This window comes from Aulonocara sp. 'chitande type north' Nkhata Bay, linkage group LG10, assembly GCF_057382095.1.
Source record: "Aulonocara sp. 'chitande type north' Nkhata Bay isolate Kocher_YH1m ecotype deep benthic linkage group LG10, A_spYH_male_GT1.1, whole genome shotgun sequence".
NCBI classification, from domain to species: Eukaryota; Metazoa; Chordata; class Actinopteri; order Cichliformes; family Cichlidae; genus Aulonocara; species Aulonocara sp. 'chitande type north' Nkhata Bay.
In genome coordinates this window covers 14,823,478-14,844,899 of record NC_141353.1, presented here as the reverse complement: position 1 = coordinate 14,844,899, position 21,422 = coordinate 14,823,478, and the positions used below count along the sequence as shown (strand labels likewise).

Below are 21,422 nucleotides of genomic sequence, written 5' to 3'. Positions count from 1 at the left end.
TTTATAGGTTAAAAGTATTAGTATTGGTATCAGCGAGACTGGCCCTGTGTTTACTTGGTAGCAGATCGATGCCAAGTAAATAAGTATGGCACAGTTCTACATTCAATTGACAACATATTTTTAGATAATGAATGACATCTATCCTTATAAATAATTACTTAGAGTATGATTCAGTATTAATGAGAAACAGAAATTCTTGCTTAATGTTGAGAAAAGGATGAAACCAAAGATTCCCTTCCCACTGATTTGGATATCTGAGATAAAATGTATCTCCCCTTGTTTTTTTTCTCTCTTCCCAGTGTGATATTTAATTTAATATCACATACTGTTGGTGTGCTTGCATCTGTGTAGCAGTCTTTTATTTTGCATGTTTACATTGTTATAGTAATCACTGTTCTCTCTGGCAATTGATTGCGTCTTTTGACAGTAATTGTCATATTTGTATTCGTGCTTGAAACATTAAACATTTATTTAAAAAAAAAAAACAACCCTCCACACACAAACGCCGTTTTGTGTCCTCCTTTTATTTTGAAAGGTCCGACCAGCTTCCGTTTTTTTGATGAGTCCGTCCCCTGCAGCGCCACCTGTCTGCCGATGCTGTTGTTTGTTAAATCGTCGCCGTGGAGGGGTTGCGGAGGAAGGAGCTGAGACCAGCGGAGATTTTAAATGCGCCGGGGCCCGTATCGCACAGGCGGAGAGCTGGAGGCTTGTGTTGGGATCGACAGATGACAACAAACACACTGAAGCATCGCTAAGCGCTCGAAGATGGGACAGACACAGTTGTTGTTGGAAGCGCTCCATATCGCCATGAACACGGCTTCATTTGTTTTCGATTACCTGCAGCCTGCAGCTCGGACCGCTTAAACTTCAGCTTGGTATGAAGCTACGTTATGTGACTTTTCTGTATATTATTATTAGATATCGTATACATGTTTTATATACATGCATGGCGCAAACGCAGTAGGTTTTTTTTTTAATATACAGCCTAATCTTTAATTTAATTTAATACAAATTTTTATTTTGACCTAAAAAAAAGAAAAAAAAGAAAATTGGTTCTTATCGTTATAACCACGGTGTAAATTCTCCATTACCGGTAATCAACGCGACCGTCTGTTTGCTGCCACTCGCAGGCTGAAAGCAGCTAGGGTTGCCAACTCCCTGAAAAATAAATAAGGGACACCTCGTGGCCAGGGCCGGGCGACCCAGTTGTCTTCACCCTTCCCAGTGTGGTAGCTCTTTTTTTTGTGTGTGAAATTATTTTTTAACCATTTGACTTGAATTTGATTTAAGCAGATGCATATTCTTTGTGATATGAACACATGTGAAACAAATGATCATTTAGCCATTTATTTTTAGCTCAAAATGACAACATTAACACAGTAAAACAGGTCTCTTTCTTAAACAGAAGCCTGTCATGCTTAACTTTTGAGAATATAAGTAAATCTTTCTTTAAAAGAACTCTGTCCTGCTTAACTTAAAATTATATAAATTAATAGAAAGCAATAGAACGAAAAATATTCTTGTAACTGTGCACATTTAGTGCATTTAGTACAATTGGCTTCAGTTGAGGTATTATTTCAGCTTTTCTAATGCTAATCAGCTGCTCCTGTTTGTAAACCCACTTGTTCCCATGATTACGCATCATAACTCATCATCATTATTAATCTATGTATTACTTTTATGTATTAGTCATCTATTTGTTATAATCATCTATCCTTGCAGTTGTCTATTACACAAAATAAATTATATTATCACACTTCTGGCCACATAGCGCTGATATTCACTGCACATGCCCATATTAACCTTAACCAGAGGGTTTAAAAACAACAAACCAATGTTTACATACCATATCTGCTTCTGCCGTGGCCTGGTGGACAAGAAATTGGTTAAGGGTTCCCCGAGCTTTCACGCCCCTCATGTTCTTCATGTGCCCACCACTAGAAGCATGCCTATGGAAAAAGTGCGCCGGCACACAGTGCAGTGCGTTTTATAGGTGTTATCGTGCACTTTTCCAGCCAGGTGTTTTCCTTTTCCCATTCCTCCCCGTACTTTTGCAGCCTTTTTTTCTTTTCTTTCTCTGAGCAACAAACATTGCTGCTCTGATGCTGGGCTCACACTGTGCGATTTTTGGCCCATTTTGAGAAGATTTTTGAGTCGTGCGACCGATTTGGTGATCGGCCCGATTTTGGCCTTCATCGTGCGTCGTGTAGTATACGTGGGGTAACGAGAAGCGATTAACACCTCACGACCAGCTCCCGATCATCAATCGCTCGTGAGGGTGTCACCACAGCCGCTCACACTGCACATGCGCAAACACGTAAACGTCGGTGAAAAAGACGGAGCAGCACGGCTGTGCAGCGTGTGATCTGGACACAAGCGATGGAGGCACAACTTGTAGAACTTTGGAAAGCTCATCCGAGCCTTTTCGATGTGGCATCACAAAATTATCACGACCACAACAACCGTGAAAATAGTTGGATTTACACTGCTGCTCAATCACAGCTGCCTGATCAATGTTTTTCATAAGCAATTTAGCAAAGTTGATGGTGGTGTGTCTGTGTGAGTGAAAGACAGAGGGAGAGCGACAGATTTTCTGTTATAACCTTCATGTTATGGAGGCACAGTGTGAGCACTCAGGTCGCATCAGAGCATCGGGCGGTATAGTGTGAGACCTGCATCGTGACCTGCCAACTTCTAACCCCTGCGAGTCAATCGTGCAGTTTGAGCAGGAGCTGAATAACGTGACTGAAAAAAATCGCACAGTGTCTGCCCAGCTTTAGGTGTACTGTCGTCCGAGACTTGCACTGCAGTGTCGGCGTTTGTTCCCCTGTTGGCCATGCTTCTTGTTGTGGTCATCTGTTGTCTTCCGGTATTTTCTCCGCAAGCGACCTTTCCTCGACCAATGAGATGAGCGGTAATCTGAATTGTCATACTCGAATTGTCATAAGTGTGCTGTCAGCTCATTGGTCACAAAGCAGGAGAGGGGCTGGGAATTATGTTTTCAAACAAAGCGTTAATTCCATAAACATTTATAGACTACTTTTGATTCTCACTGTATTACGGGACAAAGTGCGTCCCTTATTAGCTCAATACGGGACGTGTACTTTTGTTTCTAAATACGGGACGATTCCGTTTTTTAAGGGACGGTTGGCAACCCTAAAAGCAGCTGATCTGCTCACCACTCACAGTCCTGTTATTTCCATCTGGAGCTGATGATATGAGAGGCTGCTGGAGGCGGTGATGGAGCTCCAGGAGTTGAGCTGGCTGTGCCTGGTGGGTCTCTTCCTCGCCTCTTTGGTCATCGTGCTGGGATGGTTGTTCCAGTACTCGCTGACTGTGTTGCGGTTGTGGAGAGCCAGGAAGGCAGCAAAGCGACACAGCCGAGACCCAGCCTGGAGGCAGCACCCAAATAAGAGCTTGGCCGGAGCTTTGTGGGGCTTCCTGCTGAAGCTCCGCTCCGGCCGGGATGGACGACCCACATCTGAGGCCGGGGTTAAAGGCTTGTTGACCTCTCTGTTCTCCTTCAAGTCCTTCAGGGAGCTGTTTCAGAGGACCTGGGTCAAGGCTCTGAACGAGCAAGCTTGCAGGCATGGGGTGAGTTGAAATCTTTAAGCTTTTAATACATCATATTTAACAAGAGAGCTGATTAAACATGATGCCAGTGTGTGTGCACAAGAGGTTACTCCATTAAGTGGAGGCATAAATAGTTAAGCAGGAGCTGATACAGTCGGTGTGCTCATGTGCAGCTGGAAGTGTGTGTGTAGGCAGAGGAGGTGGAGGTGTGGGAGTTGGAGTGTCTAATCGGTAAGAGGATGGGGGGCAGAGCCTTGCGTAACAGCTCTGATTTAATGCACAAAAGAGTGGAGACGCAAGAGCAGTCAGCACAGCCACAGTAACACCCACACCTCATAAAAATAGTCTTATACCCTCATGGGAAGAAGTAGATGTGTGTTTGATCAAATCGGGAAAGAGGCAGAATGAAAAGAATGGCTGTGTCACCCTCCCTTCAGCTCGTAACCTTGGCCATCAGTTAGAACGCAGCGTAACGCATCAATGTTTGATTCAGTGGGTTCAGCACTGGAGACAGCCTGCCACTTTGTGTCCAGTGTCCCTAAAGGTCTTTCTCCCTTTAAGTCGTTCTTTCATCTGTGTGAATCAAAGTCAGACGGAGGTGGCTCCTCTACACCCCCCACTTTTAAAACCGTGCGTGTTTATCGAGAGATGAGTTGGCGGGGAGTTTAAAGGGGTCAGACAAGATCAATCACATGCATTGCACATCTGCAACAAACAGCACTTGTTTTCTGATTCGTGAGGGTCACCTAACCTTTGTTGTTTGAGAGCTCATCTGCAGATGTCCAGAGTAAACATCTTCCATAGGAGAGCATTTATTCAGAAATAATACCATTAAAATTATTACAATGCAAGTATTTGGTTTTCTTTAAAAGATGACCTGTTTTCATAACCGAGTATTTCAGGCACCTTTTCTTGTGACCCCAGACTGACCCCATGAGTTGGGATCAGGGCCTCACCATCTGTTTCAGGTCATTAATGGCATTATGTGACAGATAAGAATCTAAACATCTAAATGAGAGCACAGAGCTTTGAAGACTGCTTGCCTTGCGTTTCTTTGAATTGGAGGTACAATCACAGCCACTTTATTAGGTACACCTGCTCAGCTATATCTTATTATCTTGTTAGCCAATTAAATGGCAGCATTTCGGCATGCAGATATGGTGAAGACAGCCTGTTGAAGTTCAACCTGAGCAATCTGAGTGGTTGCTGAAGGTAAAAATGCCTTTTTGATGCCTGAGGTCAGAGGAAAATGGTCAGACTGCTTCAAGCTGATAGAGGAATAGCAATAATGCAAATAGCAACTTGTAACAACCAAGGTGTGCAGAAGAGCATCTCTGGGCTACAGCAGCAGAAGACCACTCCTGTCAGCTAAGAACAGGAATCTGAGGCTACAGATTATATAGGCTCTGGTCTGATGAGTCTCAATTTCAGCTACAAAATTTGGATGGTAGGGTCGCAACATGAAAATCCATCCTCCACTGTATGAATGGGATATTGTCTTAGCACACTTTGAGCCCCTTAGTACCAACTGAACATAATTTTAATGCCACAGCCCATTTAAGTATTTTTGATGATGGTTGCTTCCAGGATAATGCACTATGTCACAAAGCTCAGAACATCTCAATCGGATCTCTTGAACACGACAATAAACTCACTGTACTCGAATGACCTCCACGGTCACCAGATCTCAACCCAACAGAGCGCTTTTGAGATGCGGTGGGAGACTCACATCTTGGATGAGCAGCGGATAAATCTGCATCAACTGCTATCATGTCAACATGGACCAAAATCTCTGAGGAATGTTTCCAGCCACTTGTGGAATCCATGCTACACAGAATTTGGGCAGCTCTAAAGGCAAAAGGTGTATCTAATAAAGTGGCAGAAAAGTGTATCTTCTCTGCACTTTGTACATGTTTTGTATGCAGGAGTAAGTCTGTTGAGCTTTCGATACCTGCTTTCATATAACCCCGTTTTGTGCTGATAGTCAGAGGTCCCTGTGCTGTAGTGGATCGTTTTTCTTCACTATATTGCTGTCAGCCGAGTTATCTCACTATGACCTCGGCTGGCTGATCTGCTTTGACCTTTGACACTCTCATTTACTAAGACACTCAAACACTGAAGTGAACCCTGGGTGAGCCTTTAGTGGCAGTTTCCAGGTGCCGAGCGTGCTGTATTTACCTTCATAAAATGTTTTATGATTTTACAATAATTCAAAGATAAAAAGCACCGTCACCTGGCTGTAATTGCTCATAGCTCATTTATAGTCACATGAACTGTGTGTGTGCGGTCTGTGACCCCTGTTCCAACTTATGAAATGCTTTCAGACCACAGTGAAGGGACTTTGAGTTAGACTAGAAAGGTGCAGAAAAAGGGTCAATAAAGTGTCTGAAGTTCACTGGGAGGTGATTTTATAACACTGGGCAAGCAAGTCAATGTTGGAGGACACAGAGACGAGCTGGCTGTGTGTGTTTGTCCATGGGGTGTTTAGTTTGTGAGCCGAGTGTGTGAACCAGAGCTTCCCGAGTTCATTCATCACAATAAAATATCTGCTAGTCATACTGTCTGCAAACACAGCAAGCTGTTGTTCTAAATGTGTCTGGGCCATATGCAAATCAATGTTAGTTTCTTAATGAACCTTTGAACATTACTCTTAAGTACCAAATCACCAGTGTGCCTTGTTTCAAAGATAAACCCACAGGATGTAATCTAAGAAGCAGTCTTTGTCTTGAAGCTTAAGGGGCACATGCTTCGGTCTCCATAGCGTCCGTTTTACCATCAACAACAGGTGCATTGGATGTGACACTATTCAATTGTTCATTATTAAGTAGTATCGTGTTCTATTAGCCAGTTAAGTGTGTCTTAGCTGTATTATGTTCACCTGCCACGTAAAAACCAGACTGGAAAAACCTGCTGTAAGGAGCCGCGGCGATACGGCAAGCATTAAGTGGCAAGAAACTTGTCGCCTCGCATTCTTTGCTTCTCGCATACAGCGAGGCTCTGCCACCTGCCAGGCAGGTTTCTGTGGCCGCTCTGAAAACAGACACGTGAACATATATTACGGTCCCAAAGACTCATATTCTCCTCGGACGTGCATGATTGTGTTTCTACATCGGGCAAAACATGAGCTTCCCCGGAGGAACACAGCACCGGGGAAGTGGTGCTTCAGTGTCATCGTGGGGATTAGTACGCAAATCCTTTATAGCATTAACCTAAGTACTTTTCCGGCACTTAAGATTGATGGTGACAGAGGTCTTTAAATAATTACTATGCTGAAATTTATCCAAATAAAGGCAAGCTGACTGAGCATGCAAGGTCAAGTTAGAGCAACAGAAAGGGTTCATCAAACCTCCTGCCAGTCTGCAAGTTGTATTTTTATGATTTATTCTTTCCCAATAATTATTTTAATATATATGTACTAACAGTCCCCGAAAATTCCTGTGGAGATAAGCCCCAGTTAGCACTGATGGTCCCATTTCATCTGTTAAAAATGACCAGATTAACAATATTTCTTTCATTTATCATAAAACTTCCTTCCTGTTGTATTTTATCACGAAGTGTATAAAAGAGGTGGACCATCATACATAAACTGGCATTTGGATGTCATCCTGTTGTTTCTTTGGAGCCTGATTATAGACTTTGAAGACTCGAAGTTAACAAACAACCTCACAAAGTTAAATGAGTGAGGAATAAGGTCACTGTCTTATAGCTTCTATACAGCTGAATGTCTTTTTGAGAGTCAAAGAATCAAAGCTTAAGTCATTTCCGCAGCTTTATTTTCAGACCTGGTGGTTACATTAATTTTTTTTCATACAGTGTATGAATTTTATTTACATTACCTAGCCAGGACTAAACCCCTGTTTGCCACTCACACACACAGCTATGAGCTGGTGGCTCTGTTGTTTACCTCACTTGAAGTCAGGAAACAACAAGTTTGAGAATGTGCCTCAGCTTAATACAGGAAAAACTGGTTTTATACTCAAATTATGAAGTAAAATAGTTGAAATGACAGGCAGTGTGATCTAGCCTGCTATTGTGACCTTACCACATAAAGTTTTTAAGACTTTGCTGCTCTCGATTGCGAAAGTTGATATTTTAGATGCAGGTTTTTGGTTTGATGCCACATTGAAAAGAGATCACTGAAACAAAAAGTGTCTTAGGGTCTTTTTTTTTCCTGATATCTTCCTACGTGTCAGCGACGCGACTGTGCAGTTTTGAACATCCCTCATCCCGGACGGCTGACTCTGGCGTGCTTGTCGATATATTGTTGACTACAGCGGGGAGTGATGTAAGGCCAGGAATCCTTTTGCTGTTTCGCTCATTTTCAGTGTTGTCACAGTGCTCTGTCCTTGTAGCAAAACATTCCAGAGGGCAGACCCAACCCTGACCCTGATGTCCAGCATTTGAAACAGCATGATGAGACACACACACACAAAAAGATTCAGAGGGCTGAGTACTGACACCGGGGTTTGGGCTTGTTACATAAACTGCAACAAATGCCTCATCCCTTTGTAGTGAGATTGCAGGATATTGAGGCAGCTAATGAGGACTTATTTAAATGTAATATGACTTGAAAGTACATTTGTGCTGCAGAACGGCACAGCTCAGAATGCTTATACTACCCAAATAGACTGTTGTGTGAGGAGAGAAAGAAGCTAGGCATTTTTCTTTTGCAGATACTTAAAGCCATGAGGTTTGATTTTCTGTGTCCTACACAGTATCTGATACAGATTAGAGAAGACGATTGCAAACCCAGGGTAAACAGGTGGAGCACCAGCCGTGCTTCATTCTTCTTCACGGTTTCGAAGATACACAGTCTACCTCTTGTCTCAGTAACTAATACTTGTTACCACCAGCTCCACCCCACCCCCTTCTCACGCTTCGTCTGTCCTTGTAGTCCAGCGAGGGCCCCAAGGCTTCATTACAGCTCATTGCTGCGATGTTAACAGAAGTACGTCATCTCTGATGTCAGATTCTAGTGATTTTTACATTCTGCACAATAATCTCAAATACTTACTTCTGACACCGACTATAACTACGTCTGATCTGACATGAATTGCGTAGCATGGTTTAATTTAAACATCGGCAGCAGCATGTCTGTGTTTTTGGTCTCTTCCTGTAGCTTTGGAGTGTATTCCCATTATGCAGACTCAGTTCTCAGTTGTTTACCCAGCAAAAATGTCCTGTCTGTTGAAGTATTTACAGCGTGAGCCTCTGGATATAATCTTGCCTCAGAAGAAATGACTCGATATGGAGCTACTCAGATGTCTCTGGCTGGATTAGTTTGTAGAGGAGTCTTGAAGGACTGGACTGGTCGGCCGCCCCAGACGTGCAGATCATAAGGCATCAGCAGCCTGTGTGTGCAGCTGACACATGCTGTCAAGCCATCATTACTGAGTGGTAGGGGAGGACAAAACGAGCGTACATCTGCAGGGAAGGAAGCTCCCTGTATATTCACAATCTGCAATTATAAAGAGTCTGGTGAATAGCTTGAGGACACAGTTCACTTCTTCTCCCTCTGAGAGCTGCTGGTAGATGATTAATGCCCTGTGATTATTCTCAAGTAGGTTCCTTCTTAACAACAGGGGACATTAAACACTCAGCGCTGATTTGATACCATAGTGCAGGAAACCAACCTTTTCATCCTTTAGTCAGAGCTAATGATGAGCTCCATCTTCACCAGCCAGTTTTATTTGAACAGCCAAAATCTACTATTACGCCAACTTCTTTCTGAGGCTATGACTCAGCATTTAAATAGGCTCAGCTAATATCCAACATGTAAATTTAATAGTACCTGAACAAATTCTGAAGTGAAGATGGATTACTGGATACTTAAGGCACTACTGTCTTTCCAGATTCACTGTAACTTTTTACAATTCTTAGGTATACTTTAGAAAAAAAACCTTTAATGACTCGGTGCAGTCATGTAAAAAGCTAAGAACACTCCCTGATTCAGTAGTTTCTAAAAGAGTCTATAGCAGGAATAACTTGCAGCACTCGTTTTTTTTAATCATTATCACTCTCTCACATCACTCTTGAGGAATTTTGGCCAACTTTGTACAACTGCTTCAGTCCATCAAGGTTTCCAGGCATTTGTTTATGCGCAGCTTTCTTTAGATTGAATCGATTTGAGGTCTGGACTTCGACTTGGTAATTTTCTTTTTTCCTATATCATTACCCCTCCATCACCGTGCTCGGCAGTTGGTATGAGGAGTTTGTGCTGATATGCTGCATTAGGCGTTTTCCAAATGTGGCGGTGCATTTTGAGCAAACGTCTCATCCAAAGTTCACGAAATCTTGTGGTTTGTTCAAATGCGGCTTTGCAAAGCTAAGCTGCCATGTTCTTTTTAAATAGGAGAGACATTCTCCTGGTAACCCTTCCAAACAAGTTCCAAACACACTGGTTCAGTCTTTTTCTAGCTGTACTGTCATGAACTTTTAACATTTAACATGCTACCTGATGCCTGTAGAGTCTGAGGTGTAGTTCTTGGGTTTGTACGGTCTGAGCATTGCATGCTCTGACCTTGGGGTGAAAATGCTGGTATGTCCAGCAAAGTGTATTTGATTAGCAAAGTGCGTTTGATCAGCATTTGATTAGCAAACTGCATTTGATCAGCAGCACCTGGCTGCTGGTTCCTTTCTTAATTCCTTAATTCTTTTACAGGACTACTGTGAAACCTGTGAAAGCTTTCACATCGTGGGTGTTGGGGGTTTTTTTTTGCCAGTATTAACGGACACTTCACCAGGGCTGCCCTTTGTGACGGACTCTGTTTATAATTTTTATATGGCTCGAGGGTTGGGGACCGGTGCACTAATCCACGGAGCTGCCTGGGCTTAAATCACAATTGTGGTCCGCCATGAACTGTAAATTCAATAATGCATTTGTTCAGCGCTGCCTTTTTTTTTAGCCATATAGCACTTAGGAGAGTAACTATAGAAATACATGAATTGTACTATCATTCTTTTAGTATTAATAATAGTATTAATAGTAACCCAAGCTTTCACATGGTGGGTGTTGGACTATGGCTTTCCTAAAAGAGTAAAAAAAAGTAGTGACTGGGTGTTAAATCCTAGTGGCTAGCATGTTAATCTCACATGCTAGCCATTTGGTTTTAGGAGAAACTTCAAGAACTCCCTCTCTTTGTACTCCCACTTCCAGATTTATAGCTTGTGGGATAATGAAGCAATAAAGCTGTAGAAAAAAAATAGTAGACAATATAAAAAAATGATGGTCTTTTTAATGGCCAACAGGGAGCGACTCCTCTGGTTGCTAAGACTTCTAGGTGTGCCTGCTTGCTCTATTATGTCAGTAAAAACCTCAGCTTAGTGTCTCGTTTCAGGTATGTTAAATAGAACATGATGTCCATTTTGTAAATTCAGTTCAATTCTAACATTTAGAAAGAACAATTATCTAGGATCAGCTTCAGCTAATTAGCTAATGGGCTTACAGTTTCCTTTGTTTCTCAGTCAGATACAGCCATAACCTGTCACATCCAATTTCACATCACTAAGGTGGAAATAGAAGAAACTACTCAGATCGAGGCTTCATAGCAAGCAGTGGGTAAAGTCACAGTGGCTCCATCCATCTTTTATACTGTCTATACAAAAATGCTAATTTTAGCTGCATTATTGATAGAAGAAGTAGAGACAGTAGATATAGTTCCATTTGTAGAGCTAACGGTTGTCTGTCTCTCCGTGTCCATCATGGTCCATCATAGGGCTGGACGGAGAGCTGTCCAAGGTGTAGCCCTCTGGCTGTTTTTAGTATGGCAGCATGTACGCATTCAGTTTGTTGACATTGCCCTCACACAGACCCCGTCTGTTATTTTGCCATTTTGAGTAATTACATCAATAATAATTTTCATGTATGCTTTTTCCTGTGCATGAACATTGTAATTTTCCAATCGTGCACCTTGTTATAGCAGGAAGCTCAGATAACATAAAATATAGGGAAGGAAAATGAGGGTCATCAGAAGCCATGGGGGAGTGTATTTCTGGTTGACCCACATGCTTTTCAGAGGCGTTCAGCCAGTTAGACCCAAAGGGGGGGACGCTGACAAACCTGAAGTGACACTATGGATGTCCTCAGGAACTGTCTCTACCCAGAAATACCCCTCACATACACTCTGTTGAGCAGCGGTGGATCACAAGGACAAATCAGCGGCCATGCTACTAGCACTGCTCTCTCCATGACAAAATGAGGTCTGTAGCCTCTGCCAAGGAGGATACAAAACACCACAGTGCAGCAGATGGCTCCTTATAAAGCCAATGGGTGTAAACTCCCTGGAAGGAAGAGAAACCATAAACCTACTGCTAATTAGATATTCTATTAACTTGCTAAAATACAATAAACGATAATGGCTGAATATTTTCCCATAATAATTTTTCAGGTGCATCTTACAACAAACCCAAAAAAGGATAGTGCTGGAAAAAAGATAAGAGTAGAAAATGATTTTTAACTGAAATCATGAACAAAGCTGGAGCGAGCCGGCCTTCTTTTCCCTATGAATGATGAGTGATTGACACATGCTGGCAATGTTTTGCTGCCATGTTTACTGGAGTCATTTGGAAAAGAAAAAAAAAGAAATTTGTCAGTTTCCTTTCAACACGGATTAGCAAGTTTGATGCACACAAACACAAATCTGTGCTGTAAGTGCAGTTTGACTCGCCAGAAATCTGACTCTGGATTCAAGGGTGTCTTTTTTGTTTTCTGGTGGCGATCAAAGTGTGATGTCCTCATTTCACTGCAGGCGGCTTTGTTGCCTGTCTTCTTATATTTACTCTATAATTACACCAGAAGCCATCTAATACAAGCAAAATGTTGTAAAAGCAGTCTACAAAAATGGACTTTGCTGTGCCTTCCTCGTAATAATTTCTGCTAGATGACTCCGTTTAGTTCCACGGCAAAGATGCTAATGTGCCCGCCTGCAGTGACACAGACAGGGTTTAAGCTGTATTTCTCAATCTGATATATCATATTTGCTCTGCACTTTAATCCAAATGAACAGTTGGGTGACTGAGCAGTTTTAGAGGCTCCAGCCAACTGAAGTAAACACAGCCGGTTGTACGCTGCGGTCATGTGACTGCAGTGTTAGTCCAGGGGAACCTACGTAAGCTTGCGGCATAGCACTTGGCTTCCTGCCCTTCTGGCTGCAATAAGTGACACACACACAGACACACACTCGCACGCACACCACAAACTTTGTTATATCATCCTCCCACCTCTGCCCCGCCTCCGCTGTTGTGTTTGATACAGATTGGACTTGGACCTAGTGGAACATATGCTGTGACAATAGGGGATTTTGTTTTCTCGCGCTTCTCAGTTAAAGCTGTCCAGTAAAACAGATCTTCTGGCCAACACACGCACACATAGTGATAGTAGGTCACCGCCGTGCCCGTGTGATTCTGCTGAATCTTTTCTTAAAACCGAGTTACTTCTTCCTCTTGTTAGGGCTGTCCTCCACACAGGAAAACGTGCCCGGCTGTAAGCTCGAGTAAGCACCGACTTGATAAATAGATGCTGCTACGAGGTCTGAGACATGGGGTTTTCTCAGCAGCCAGGAGCATTAAATCTCCCAACTTCTGAAGGATTACAAAAAAGGATTATATAAATGTATTATTAACACAATTACCACTACATGTGTTGGTTTTTTTTGTCAGTATTTTCGGACATTTTTCATCTGAGCCCACTAATCCATGCAGCTGCCTGGGCTTAAATCACAATTGTGGTCGGCCATGAACTGTAAATTCAATAATGCATTTGCATGCATTTGTTCAGCACTGCCTTTTTATAGCCGTATAGCACTTACAAGAGTGACTATAGATACATGTGAATTCTACTATCAGTCTTTTCACTTGCACTTTGGAACTTAAACACAAGAAAACGATCGCATAGTAATCGTCATGGTTACTACAGCTATAAGGAACATTTGGGCTTCTGCAAAGACAGTGCGGTTGCTTTAACAGGGAAGTGTACAAACAGGAACAAACAGTAGTTCTTACTTTTTAAAGACTGCATTGGATGAGCAACATGTGAACGACACAGTCACTGTCTTATGTGAGTGTATCTAGGAAGAGCTATGCGAGCAGATACTGTTTAAATGCATTAAATACCAGGATTAATTAGCAGTTTACTTTATGATATGATCAAAGGTCCATAAAGCAAGTTCCACATACCCAGCTGCTAGTCAGCTGTATTAAAGGCTGTATCCCTGCACTGTTACATCTTTTGTCATCTCAAAGTCTCTTTTCTCTTTCTCGTGTGTAATGTTTGGGACATTTTTCTCTTCCTCTGTCTCTGCCAGAGCTCCATTCAGATCACTTTTGACAGCAGCCTCCAGATAAGTGCTGCCTCTGCAATAGAAAGCGTGAGCTGCACTGACCAGTCAGCAAACCGAATGGTTAGTAATCTTTGCTTATACCTGTGACATCAGGAGCAGTGCATTTTGAGTGTATGTATGCATGAGTATTTGTCCTCCTCTCTTTTTCTTTTGCAGATTTTGCACTGTAATTGTTCAGTAGACAGGGTCAGGTTACCCGTGACGGTCACCCAGCAGTCGCCAGTTGCCATTTCTATGGACACCTATCAGATCACTATAGCACCTGTGGTGGCAAAGGTACCTGAAGCACTGCACCTGGATTTTAGCAATTTGTACACGGGAGACCAGACCTCTAAAAAAACAAATGTCAGAGCGTGATTTGCATTGTTATTCAAATGTGAAAATTTACACAGACAGTCGCATGTCATCTGTGCCCTCATTGCAGTGGTCATTAAATGTGAAATGTTTTTCTGTTACCTGATGCATTTTAATGTAAGACAATTATTTATTAATGACAATTTGCTGCACAGAGAATATCTATTGTTATAACTGCCTGTTACTATTTTCTTACCGTCCCTGCCCCCCCCCCGCTCCGTCTACCTCCATCAGGTTGTGGCATGCTTGGAGGAGGTGGAGGATGAGGGGCTGCTGATATCCTGGAGTCTTTCCAAGCAGCCGTCGTTTTCTCTGACCGTGTCTCCATGCAAGCTGCAGAGACGGGTGGGAACGCTTACCGCTAATGGCACTAATTTGATGTCACTGCTCTCAGTGACCGTCACATTTTTCAAATTAAAAGCATGCGTGTGTTATTAAAAAAGGAAACGCACATTAAAAAAAATTTCCCGTATCTAATTTGTCTTCTTTGTAAATCAGCATGCACTGATTTGCATGCAAGTGACTTTCCATCCCATTAAACCCAAGATTAGTCACGAAGGAAGTGCCGTCCTTTAATATTGTTATATAAATGGGCATGCCATTAAATGCCATTTGTCTGAGGAAGTAACAACGTTAATAAAATAAAAAGGAAACAAATACTTAGCACAAGACATTGTGTTGACTAATGACATCCACCATACGGGAATATAAAAAGCCTGCTTTATACGGCGTAGCAAGCCCAGCGTGGGTGAAGTATCAAGGCTGGTTCAGCCCCCCAGAGGTGAAAATGCTCTCAGATTAAAGCTGCAGTAATTTTTTTCCTTTGGGATCCTGTAAGAATTGAGATGAAATAAATAAACCCTCAATTTGTGGCTGTAGTTAGTTCGGTTCAGCGGGTGTTGGTTAACCATCACTGAGTAATAAGTGTGCTTTTTTCTTCACAGTGCACTGAAGGTGAAGCAGACATAGACACAATTAAGGGTCTGATAGAAGATACTCTGTTCAGCACTCAGCCAGCCATGGTCCTCAATCTCAGGACGTCCAGTCCTTTGGTGAGAAATTTACTGCCTTTAATGAGACAAATTAACTAAAAGATGTATAGATTATATAATAAAATAGATGATGTACTTAAAGCTGTTTCACTGTTGAGCTCTCCACCCCCCTTTCTGCACACTCCCAGGCCCCCATGGACAGTCTCTCAGTGGGATTGAACTCTGTATCCCAGAGTGTCTTGGTGAGACGACTACTCCTCCGGCAGCTCAGGGCGACCTTAAGTAAAGGTCAGATATTTTCCCCCAGCGTCAGATCATTTCCGCACAGCTTCCTGCTGATTACCGAAGTCTCACTGCGTCATTGTGTGTTTTGCAGGTCAATGGTCTAAATCAGGGGAGCTGTGCTGTGTCCTGAGCCTGGACCAACCGTCTACAGAGAGAACAACCCGCTTCCTGCCTGTGCCCAGCAGTGCCAATGCTGCACTGGAATGGAGTGAAGATATTACTCTGTAAGCTGCCGTGTTAGAAAGCAGATTCAGGGTGTAATGATTGTGATGCATTTGCAGGTCACCTATTGGCCTCATTTGCAGCCCTCATTTTATTCCTGCACTTTGCTAGAGCAGCTTTGCATGATTCACAGTTTAAAATAATCCTCCTCTCTTCTGATTGGCTGCCCCTTACAACCAGAAGGTCTGAACAGCAAGTGGTGGAGCTGCTGTGCTCACAGCCAGAGCTCTTTCTCACAAATCCAAGAGTAGAAAGAAATGTCTGAAACTGGGTGTTAAGCCTGGTCTGAAGACTAGACCACAATACTTTCTTCTAAACTCCCTAAAGTTGCAACAGTTTTGGGGATCTTTTATTTTAATGCTCCAATTCAGATTTAGCAACATCAGAATTTCTTGAGCCCATAATGTCACAGTCACAATCAAGTAGTTAAAATATTTGTATTAATATTAATGTTCCAGAGAAGTAATGGCTGTAGAAAGAAACGTATTTAATTGAAATAATAATACTTGGATAATGGAGTTTCACTGTAATGCTAACTCATTTGTTTCCTGTGTTTGAAGGGAGCTGGGCCCAGAAACCAAAGAGCTGAGAGTGAGACTTCTGGAGCGGAGTGGCAAACGGGAACGTAAGGCATAGTTCAATAGCAATTTACTACTGGCTGCTGCTCAGAAAGCTGATCAGCAGGAACATATTACAGCTTAAGCAGAGTCATCAGTGCTGAAAATGCAGTATTGGCAGACTCACTGTCTTTGTTAGCATTTTGTGATGTCTGGAGAGGCTCGTTTTTTTTGGCCTCAGAACTACAGTAAAAGGAAAGACCTTTTTGCTTTTTGTACAATTTGTTTATATTCTTTTTGTGTTTAAATATGATTAGAATTCCTGCCAGGTCACGCCTCCATTGCTTTGGACATCCAGGGTAAAGTTCCCACTGGGCAGCACGTATTGTCCATGAGGTCTGGCCAAGACTCAACGCCAAACGCTGTCATCACCGCTGAGGTGAGTGACCAGACGAGTTAGATTTCTGTAAGAGTGTAGGGAGTGTTTGAAATTCTTACTTGTGCTTTGACGCAGAACGAAGGTTGCGTTACGGTTTATTATCTAGATCTGGACTTTATCAAAGATTCCCAACAAAAGAGGCAGTGTTGTGTAACAGCTGATACAAAATCCATTGTCATTCTTATAATCGCTGTGTCAGATCTCTTGTAGACTTTCCAGCAGCCAACTTGTTGCTCTTTTTTTGGCTTTCTTCTAGTCCACATTGTCTTTAAAGAGAGAGAAAATGAGAATAAACGTGCTTTGTCTCTGTGGGGTAACATTTCATTTGGCAAATTCTGTCATTTCTTAATAACTTAATTTCCAATTTATATATAGAGCCAAAGCACAACAACAGTTGGATTAAGGTGCTTTATATAAGACCAACAATCAGGCAGTCGTTTTTGAGCAAGCACTATGTGACAGTGGGAAGGAAGAACTCCCTTTTAACAGGAAGAAACCTCCAGCTTGTACACTTTTTTTTTTTTTTTTTCCTCTTCCAGCTGTTGTACCAAGAAACACAGGAGCCTAGCAGTGCCCACAAAGCTCTGCTACTTCGCTCCTCTCTCACCCCCACCAAGAAAGTTGACGTGGACCGAACCATCATGCCAGACGGAACCATCGTCACCACCGTCACGACGGTCCAGTCCCGACTTAAACTCGATCGCAGTCCAGGTGCGTTTGACAAAGCAAAGCATGTCACCAAACCAGGCAGGGCAGGTGCCTGATGAGTTTTTTTTAGTAGTGTCAATAATAAGAAATGAAATAGCAGCGTTCCCTTTCAGGTGACTCCCCGTTGCGTTCTCCGTCTAAAGTGGAGGTGAATGAGAAGAAACCCACCGTGCTGCCTGATAGCAGAAGCAGCAGCAGCCCCAACGCGAGCAGTGAGTTCTGCCCCTGAAAACCAGATTTGTTTTACATAACAGATGCAAAGTAGGATAAGCAACACGCAGCAGAGTAACACGAGTCGAGAGGAATGCACTCTGAGTACGCATCGTGCGCTCCGTGCAGGTAATCCTTTTCAAAAGCATCACATAACTCGCACACGGGCTGGAGTTACGTGCTGTTTTTGGTGCAGCGGGAAGCTAATTGCTGACACAAAACAGATAAAAGATAAGCACAAACTTATATGTAGTGCAACAGCAGTTAATTCAGCAATATATTTTAATAAAAATAGCACATGGTGGTCTGCTAGTATAGTGCTGATTTACATATTTGTGTTTTTTGTTGCTCAGAGAGCAGCCGCCTCTCTAATGGCCTGGATCCTGTTGCAGAAACCGCCATACGGCAGCTGACAGAGTCTGCGTCCAGAGCAGCACGGAAGACACCGACGAAAAGGAGCACGCTAATCATCTCGGGTGTGTCAAAGGTCAGAGAGTGAAAACGCCATCTTTCTAGACACGTGCTTTGAGTTTGATTTGAAAACTTCAGCGATTTTGTGGTTATCAGTTACCTGTATAATGATTGAAAGGAAATAGTCCAACCTTCAGTCTTTATATTAAATTAGCTGTAAGCCTTAATAACTGCTGCGACTGCTACTGGGAATCTACTGTAAAATACAACGAGGAGCCGGGCAGAATAAGTGTGATCTAAATTTAGTCCACAGCCCCCCCACTGGACCACTTTACAGAAGAATGAGAATCTTCTGACCTGATTTTTGCCCGAGAATCTTTGAAAACGTGTCAGGAGCGCTCGACAACCTCACTAAAAGAAAGTGTGCTGATAATCGTGTATATTTGAATTTAATCGTCATATACATGTAATGGCGTGTAATTTCAGTAGTGACATCTATTTCTCTGCTTCAGGTTCCACTCTCTGAAGATAACAGTGCATTATCAAGTGGCTACGCTGCAGCCATGGACGCAGCCATGCACGGCAACCATTACGGGTCAGGGCGTCACCATGATCCAGATGAAACCACGCCCTCTGACGTATCAGAGCGTCCTTCTGTGGATGATGTGGAATCAGATACTGGCTCCACTGGTGCCTTGGAAACCCGGAGTCTCAAGGATCATAAAGGTAACGCAGGCAGTCTGTGCTGTAAAGAATCCAGGTCCAGTTCTCAGTAACGTCTCGCAGAAAAGCGTAACTGTAAAAACATTATTCAGCTATTGAAATATTCTGTAAATTATTCAAATATGTTTCTTGTTTTGTCATTAAAGCAGAATTTCATGAGCAGGTTTACATTTTTTTCAGTCTCAAAGACGTTTTGCTTTTAGATTTAATTTTCATGTCTCACTTTTTTTTTTTTTTAATATATTAATAACGGCACAGTGTATCTTATATGCAAACAAATATTTCATAGCCTTAGGTAACATCAGGACTTCAGGTTCAATTCACAGATTTACCACAGTCAGTTCCTCTACTGCTGCTGCCCTCTAGAGGCCATACTTCAGCATCTACAAAGCCAAACTAACGTGTGTTTGTTTGTAATTTAATTTATTTTTTTCATGCAATATAATTAAATTTGAATGGTGAGGCAGAGGAGTGGGAGAAGCAGTAATAAGTAAACTAAGCCACCCCTCATTTCTTTATATTTTGCTTCCAAGGAGCCAGACTTTATTTTCAAAGTGCTTTTTAACAATAGTTATGCGACCTTTCTGATGGTCTTTCAAAGTTTTCTTTGGACGTTTTCTGCTTCTTCACTCATTTTCAGTCCAGTTCTTGACTGTTTTCAGAGGAATGTTTTTTTCTTTTAGCTTGGTAAGCTACGTTACCTATGAATTGCTCAAGCAAAAACAAGGCTCCAAACTCTTGTCAGTGCTGTGTCTACACATGACAGAGAACTTAGAGAGCCAGTTTTAGATGATGTCTTCAGGCACTTTGTTATCAGCAGCCTGTCGCAAAAATGCATGGATTTTTTGTCATGTATGTTGTGAAATAATTGAAATCATTTGTGAAACTAGAAGTAACTCCACGATGTGTTTCCTGCAGTGGGCTTTTTGCAGAGCGGGACGAAGCTGCTTTTCCGCAGAAGACATCGAGAGAAAGAGTCCTGCCTTAGCCAGTCCCACGAAGACATCTCCAACTTGGGCAATAACTTCACCGCCGCACCAAACATCAGCCGTAAAAAGTCTGGCAGCTTCTCCCGGCGCCTCATCAAACGTTTCTCCTTCCGCTCTTCTGGCAAATCAAAAGGCAAGGCCGCCAATGGAGGAGCTAGTGCACTGGATAACTAATTCTCGAGGCCAGCAGACATGGACACGAGTCATCCTGAGAGCGTTCTCTGTTATCACTACACGTCAGCACGGTCTTTGACAGGCTGAGCGCCCCAGGTGGGTTGTCAACTGCACAGCTTTAAAGGAGGATACCTCTGGGAGGGCTCCCCTCTGGATAGAAATTATTGCACTTTCAGGACAGAAGTCTCATTTAATCACATCGCTGACTCTGAATTGTTGTTAAATTTGAGGAGGAATCTGCTGCTCGGTGGAGGAGATGGGAATAGCTACAAAGAAATGTTCCACGCTTCTGGGATTGTTGGACTGGCACTGGTGGTGAAAACGCTCCAAAACATTTTAATGATGTAAAATGCCACTATGCTCTTGGTTGCACTTTTGACTTTTTATTTTTTTTAACAGCACATGTAAAAATGTGCTTGTTGTTAAAGTGTAATTTATTAATATGTTGGACTCATTAAATGGTAATGGTAAATGGCCTGTATTTATATAGCGCTTTACTAGTCCCTAAGGACCCCAAAGCGCTTTACATATCCAGTCATCCACCCATTCACACACACATTCACACACTGGTGATGGCAAGCTACATTGTAGCCACAGCTGCCCTGGGGCGCACTGACAGAGGCGAGGCTGCCGGACACTGGCGCCACCGGGCCCTCTGACCACCACCAGTAGGCAACGGGTGAAGTGTCTTGCCCAAGGACACAACGACCGAGACTGTCCAAGCCGGGGCTCGAACCGGCAACCTTCCGATTACAAGGCGAACTCCTAACTCTTGAGCCACGATCGCCCCCATTAAACAAGTGCTATTTATTTGAACCCCCTACAACTAATCATCATGGCTACATTACACTATAATATAGAGACATTAAGGTGTGTTTTCCATACAAATGTAATTTTCAACACATAGTTTAAGTAAGTTTAAAAAAAATGTCTTGATCTAGCTATAATGTCCATCCATGATTGCTTCGACATTGGTTTTAGAATAATATTAAATGTTGTATCTTATATAAAAACCTGAAAAGATCATATTGTACTTTTACTTTGACAAAGGTGCTTTCTCTGAAGTATCATATCTTCACTTTGCTTTTGAAAATCTAACCAGCCACCTTATTTATCAAGCCAGAAGCTGATTTTTAGACTTTTGAAAGTCTCGCAGTCTTCTGTCGGGGGAAAACAGCAACGCGATCAGGCGTGCTCGCCTCTTCTCGTGCTTCTACAGAATTCATTGTTGTAACAGCTATCATTACTGTGCAGGACATGTTGTGTTAAATGCCTCAAAAGGGTTGCGGGTGAAATTGTTTGCAGAGAATGCTGCCATGTGATTAGTTCCTAATAATGAACTAATATAGCAAAGCATTTCCTGTATGAACATTTGGGATTGTTATGATAATGTAATATTTTTTAGATATATGTACGTCACGCTAAAATATTTCTGCAGTTTATATTTA

At 42.4% G+C, this 21,422-nt stretch overlaps 1 protein-coding gene across 2 annotated transcripts; it reads left to right on the top strand.

The window, feature by feature from the left end:
- Positions 1-535: 535 nt before the first annotated feature.
- c2cd2l (c2cd2 like) lies at positions 536-20,722 on the top strand. Of its 2 annotated transcripts, none has more exons than XM_086308483.1 (15): positions 536-875; positions 3,142-3,594; positions 13,875-13,970; positions 14,067-14,186; positions 14,499-14,609; positions 15,209-15,316; positions 15,445-15,544; positions 15,633-15,765; positions 16,324-16,388; positions 16,638-16,759; positions 17,299-17,470; positions 17,581-17,679; positions 18,070-18,164; positions 18,601-18,814; positions 19,730-20,722. In XM_086308483.1, the coding sequence occupies exons 2-15, from the start codon at positions 3,241-3,243 to the stop codon at positions 19,972-19,974; spliced, it is 2,034 nt and encodes a 677-aa protein (XP_086164609.1). In that variant the 5' UTR covers positions 536-875; positions 3,142-3,240; the 3' UTR covers positions 19,975-20,722. The 2 variants fall into 2 exon arrangements, with proteins under 2 accessions (XP_086164609.1, XP_086164608.1); XM_086308482.1 differs by having other exon boundaries at positions 18,031-18,164; positions 19,730-20,720.
- Positions 20,723-21,422: the final 700 nt, after the last annotated feature.

What these genes read in the sequence shown, in the direction of transcription:
- c2cd2l (XM_086308482.1), top strand. Translation starts at nt 3,241, where the DNA reads ATGGAGCTCCAGGAGTTGAGCTGGCTGTGCCTGGTGGGTCTCTTCCTC. An exon ending in ACCAGTCAGCAAACCGAATG is followed by an intron (nt 13,971 to 14,066) that starts GTTAGTAATCTT and finishes TTTCTTTTGCAG; the next exon opens with ATTTTGCACTGTAATTGTTC. An exon ending in GAGTCTCAAGGATCATAAAG is followed by an intron (nt 18,815 to 19,729) that starts GTAACGCAGGCA and finishes TGTTTCCTGCAG; the next exon opens with TGGGCTTTTTGCAGAGCGGG.